Source organism: Triticum urartu, chromosome 2 (assembly GCF_003073215.2).
Source record: "Triticum urartu cultivar G1812 chromosome 2, Tu2.1, whole genome shotgun sequence".
Taxonomy (NCBI): domain Eukaryota; kingdom Viridiplantae; phylum Streptophyta; class Magnoliopsida; order Poales; family Poaceae; genus Triticum; species Triticum urartu.
The window spans coordinates 75,399,187-75,404,601 of NC_053023.1; the positions used below are offsets into that span (position 1 = coordinate 75,399,187).

The 5,415-nt window shown below is 39.0% G+C and overlaps 1 protein-coding gene across 1 annotated transcript; it reads right to left on the reverse strand.

The window, feature by feature from the left end:
* Positions 1 to 1,074: 1,074 nt before the first annotated feature.
* LOC125541096 (GDSL esterase/lipase At1g28600-like) lies at positions 1,075 to 3,076 on the reverse strand. The gene is made up of 5 exons (XM_048704580.1): positions 2,804 to 3,076; positions 2,506 to 2,712; positions 2,277 to 2,428; positions 1,597 to 1,870; positions 1,075 to 1,490 (listed from the first exon to the last, which is right to left on the reverse strand). Exons 1-5 carry the CDS (start codon positions 3,057 to 3,059, stop codon positions 1,261 to 1,263), a joined length of 1,119 nt encoding a protein of 372 aa, XP_048560537.1. The 5' UTR covers positions 3,060 to 3,076; the 3' UTR covers positions 1,075 to 1,260.
* Positions 3,077 to 5,415: the final 2,339 nt, after the last annotated feature.

The following is a 5,415-nucleotide window of genomic DNA, read 5'->3' on the forward strand; positions in this document are numbered from 1 at the left end:
GCATTGCAATTATATACATAAATATAATATTGTATAGGTGTATTACAAGCAAAATTATTGCTAGTTAGAACCGACAACTGAATAATAATTTTACTTAATCAAATGGTATAAGTATGACAATTTGATAATCACCTTTTCTTTCTATTATTTTTTTGAGGGAACATTCTCTTTCTAGTCAATACAAAGGAGATTCCCTGGCGATCTACTAGTTTAAATTCAAATGGGCCTGAAGTCCTGAACCCAGATGATGACTGACTATATATCTACTCCTCAATCATGTGACTTGGTCTCATTTATTATTATAACTATGTTGTGATAGAAGGGCAAGTGAGATTCTCCGTCCATCTTGAAATTAAAGAAGGCCTGTTATTTTTTAAAGTCAGCCGGTGGATAGTTTGACCATGTTTGTAGGAAAAACCTTCAACAACTAAAATACTCTCTCCGTCCCAATACATAGTGTGTATTAGATTTTATTTTTCTTAAAATCAAACCTTGTAAACTTTGGTCAAGGTTAGATAAATATTTATTAACATCTAGAATACCAAATTACTACCGTTAGATTCATCATGAAATATACTTAAATTGTATATGTTTGGTATTTTATATATAGAAAATCTTGTCTTTAAACTTGGTCAAGGTTTGTAAAGTTTGGCTTTCATGAAAAGCAATGCGAACTATTAACTTGGTATCATATTTATTGATAGAAAATCGTGTCTTTAAATTACGGGACAAAGGGAGTACTAAATATATATTATATATGTTTCTCATTATATTAACCTGGTATCATATTTATTGATAGTTTTTCTATAAACTTGTTCAAACTTGGCACCATTTGACTTCAAAAAAAAATTTATAGGTTTTGTTTTCAAAAACGGGGAGAGAGAGAGAGAGAGGGAGAGATTTTCTTAATATATAAAGTTTATGTTGTTTTAAGTGAAAATAATATACTTATATTTGTCACTACTTTTTTTCAACATTATTATATTCTATATAATTTTATGTGAGCATATTCGTATAGAAAATAATGTTGTTGAAATTTTATATCAGTGAGTGCGGGGAAAATACAAAACAACATGTAGAAAAATATGTATTAAGTTTAACCACACAAACACACAGATTTCCCTGCTAGTTTAGTTAAATGGATGATTGCTTCAAGCCAGATACATACATAGACAGAAATTTACCCATGCCCGCGGATCTGAATTTTTAACTCTAGTACACATGCCGTTTTAGGCGAATAAGAGACACACTATGGGTGTACTAGCGTGCAATGTGCAATATCGGTGGATCCGCGTATGGGCCATGGAGCCATCCATCAGCAATGGCTCTGTAGGCGGATTCCGTGAGGTGGAAACCATCCCACTGAAGCGCCTGAGATGTATCTGCACACGCCTTCACATCCGGCAGGCCGCACCCTGCGTTGAAGTCGTAGTTATAAGGAGGGCCTCCTGCACCACAACAGGTGAGGAGGGTTGTGCTGCTATTCAGTCCTGCAATATGCCATGAGGAGATTAAAAGGTTACATATTTGTTCTTATGGTGCTACTTTAATTTTGAACTGTAGAAGACTAAAATTTATCATAAATGACTAGCTCACCAAAATCTCCCGGCATATCTAAAAATGCAAGGAAGGGTTTGTAGTATTCGGCGGCAATGATCTTAGTATGTGGGTACTTGTACCGGAGCATCTTGATCTGTTGACGAAGGAGAGAGTTGTGGTAGCGGCCCAACCTGTTAACACTCTTCAGGCATCCGTGCCGATCATACTCCACCTTGTTTGGGCTAGCGAGCTTTGTGAGCGCTGCTGGTAGGCAGCCAATCGGGAAGATGTCTGCCACAACGATGTACTTGGCGCCATGTTGAACTAGTCTCTACAGAGGATTGTGAAAGTCTCGGTTTATATATATTGACGAATGCAGTGCTTGGATCCAAATGATTCAGAATACACATCGTAGCAAATATTCCCTCCGTTTCAAAATAGTACTTGAAGTTTTAGATCCGTGCTAAGTTAAACATCTTTAAGTCCGACCAAGTCCATACAAAAATACACCAATATCTACAACATCATGTTAGTTTTTCATTAGATTCATCACTAGATATACTTTAATATTGTAAGAAGAAGTCAATAGTCCATCGATCTTAGCCACATAATCAAGAACAAAATTTCAAAATGATTTGGATATGTTAACGGTCGGCGTGATGCAATCATGCAACCAGTATATATATGTCTATAAGATAAAGTTGGAGAATACAAAAAGTCAAAAGGGAACATAGTACCTCTAGGCCTCTGGACATGCTGTCGACAATTTGAGGAACATAAGGTCTGGCTTGTTCAACGGTTCTGTTGGACAGAAGGAAGCTTATGTAGTCATTTCCTCCAAACTCTCCCATGACAAACAGGGAGCTCCCAAAGCAGTCAGTACCTTGTCCTGCACACGGCATCCATGTATGCATGAGGAGGTAAATTACTTAGGCGTAATCACTTTCCTTTGTGAAGATCACCTACCATTGCAGAGCGAAGGCTTGAGTTTCTGGAACCACACGAGCTGGTCGTGGAGGGAGCTGTTAATAGGAGGATTCACTGTCAAGTTCAGTCCCTGCAGGTACGTCAAGTTCAGAGCCGGCGCTCCTACCACGGCGAAGTTCACTCCGGCGGAGAAGTTGCTTCCCCTGGCGAGGTACGGCGGCATAGAAGGCAGACCCAAAGCCTCGGCTGAACAATGAAGTTTATTGGTCAGAATCAGCAAAAGATTGACTTGTAGACAGGAGTAGTTGACAAAGTCTGGCAGTGCATTTGTAGTTACCGATGAAGTCCAGCACCAGGCGGCCGTCGGTGGCACGCCCGGTGGGGTGGCCGAAGAAGGTCTCGCCGTAGGGGAGGTTCTTGAGTAGTAGACCCGGAAGGACGGGATCAGCCCACATGATCAAGTTACCCGTGTCGGCGTAGGAGTCCCCAAAGCTGATTATGGAGGTGAAGCGGCTCCAGCCGCCGCCGGAGTAAGCACCGCGGAGGCACGCCACAATGAAGAGCAAGAGGAGCGCTCCATGAGGTGTTCTCATACTTGGTTGCTTGCTGCTTGTCAGTTGGGGCTTCCATGCTTGGTCTCCAGACGCTATATAAAGCAGGCATACCGAGCTAAGCAACGCAAAGGGAAGGTTATTAATTAAAAAGGCATATATTATGATGATTTTCCAGTCAACCAAATGTTTGTTTAGTGGGCGTTTCTTTGACGAATTTAAATGTACATCTTCTTACTAACTAACTCATCAACTTGGCACTCTTATTTACTTAAGAAAATTAGCCTTGCAGACTGTGATACATGACTATTGACTAAGCAGGAAAATTCTCTCTTTGACTAACACAAATGTCACCCCTTTTGGAAAAAAAGTAGCTTTTCGCATTATTACGTAACTAGTGACATCTTATCAAAAAATTAGAAGTATACTAAAGTGAGGTGTCATGGAAATTTACACAAGTGGACTATTTCAAAAGTCAACTTGCTCAGCAAGAGAAAAAAAAAGGCTACCTTTTTTTTGGAATAAAGACACCCAAAGGGCATGTTAAATTTGAGTAATATCAAGGGAAATAAGAGCCAGTACATGGGTAGACAACTCAACGCAGAACGGCCAAATAAGAAATAAAATTATATTGAGAATCATACTAGGCTTTTTGTTTGTCCGATTGTATGCGGCTCGTCAGAGATAAAAAAAATTACACTGAACTAATAGTAAAGGAAAGTGACACTTGCAAACATCCATGACATGCCAGGCTTTGGCTGACTTTGATGAGAAGTGGAACTGTCATTGGCGTCTGCCTGTATGTCTTATAATAGATGCGGGATACAATAAAACGTGCTAATTTGCTATAGGTGGGCCCACACCAACTTGATAGTGATTAACATGACTGATTCAACAACCTCTTTTGTTTTTTGTTTGGTCTTTGAACTTGAGTTGTTTCAAACATCTACTTATTGTTTATATCTAGTGGGGCTGGTTATGTTACTACCACTCACTATATCCGCCAGCTCTCTCTCTCTCTCTCTCTCTCTGAGAACAAATTTAACAATCTAACTAATTTCATTGTAGTTTTAGTCTTTCTTGGAAACTGGTACTTAGCTTGTTTGCATTATTACGAAACTAATGACACCTTACTGAATTTCAAAATATAAAGTGGATTATCATTGAAAATTACAACTAGGAGTGGACTAGTTCATAAGTCTTAACTTGCTCAGCAAAAAATAGAACCAGGGTTCGCTTCTATGAGAAGGGGAAACTGTTGTTATTGTGTACATCTCAAATGTAAAATACGATAAAATGTGTTAACTTGCCACAATTTAAAGTTCATGTGACAGTTATATTCCAACCCCGCACCAACTATTTTTTTTAGTTGCCACACCAACTTGATAGTTATATTATTAACACGACTGATGCATGCATCCTATTTTGTTTAGTCCTTGAAAGTGAGTTGTTTTCCCAATTGCTTATTGTAAATGTCAAGTTGCCTTGTTGGTAACGATTGTTTCTTATTTATGCCATGTTTGATTGGATATTTTGGCGGCCACTATGTGTATTGTTTTAATTTGTAAACCATTAGTTTTTTCTTAGTGTGGGTTCGAACGTAAAGGTAGAATTTCTTTATGCTCCACTGGTTGGTCTATGTGTGTGTTCATTTGTATGTGATTCCTCTTTTGTTGTTATCTACTATCAACAAAGAAAAATAAGCTAATGTCGCACTCTTGTCGGAATGTCCCATGAAATTCCACCCGCTAAGTTTATAGATCGAGGATGCTAGCTCTCGATCTTCTATCCCCTGGTGTACGGGATAAGAAAACTAGGGCGAATATGGAAGACGATAGGAATGAGTCCGGGTTCGAAACGGTCGTGGAGAGTTCATTTTACTAATCCTAGAGTGAGAGTCCGAACAAGATTGCGTCCGACTTAGACTCCAAGGTTGGGTCCATATATAAAAGGCAAGGTCTTGAGTTTTAATCGTTTCGCGAGCAAGAAAAGTTTCACCATCTGTTTGACACGCTCTACATCACCGTCGAGAACCACATATCGATTAAGGAACTTTCTTGTCCAGGGTTTATGTCTGTAGAAATCAAACACTCTGGTAATCTATTATCAAGATAAAAAAGACACTGATAAAGGAAGTAAGTAGGGTAGTTACACACCTTGGGAAATGAACCTAGGCAATTTTGTGTCTCGGCACAATCCTTGTGTCGCTTCCACCCGCACGTCTGGAGTACAAATAAGCCATATATATTATTCATGAATTTCATGCATCGACGATTGGTGCCCAATGTTGTGCGATATGTTGATCTCGTATCAACAATCTCATGGAATGGTTCTATGATAATACTCAAGAAGGATACATTGATTTCTAACAAAGCAAACTTGGTAGTCAAGCATTCAA

What these genes read in the sequence shown, in the direction of transcription:
- LOC125541096 (XM_048704580.1), bottom strand. Translation starts at nt 3,059, where the DNA reads ATGAGAACACCTCATGGAGCGCTCCTCTTGCTCTTCATTGTGGCGTGC. An exon ending in GCATGTCCAGAGGCCTAGAG is followed by an intron (nt 1,871 to 2,276) that starts GTACTATGTTCC and finishes AATCCTCTGTAG; the next exon opens with AGACTAGTTCAACATGGCGC. An exon ending in AGATATGCCGGGAGATTTTG is followed by an intron (nt 1,491 to 1,596) that starts GTGAGCTAGTCA and finishes GGCATATTGCAG; the next exon opens with GACTGAATAGCAGCACAACC.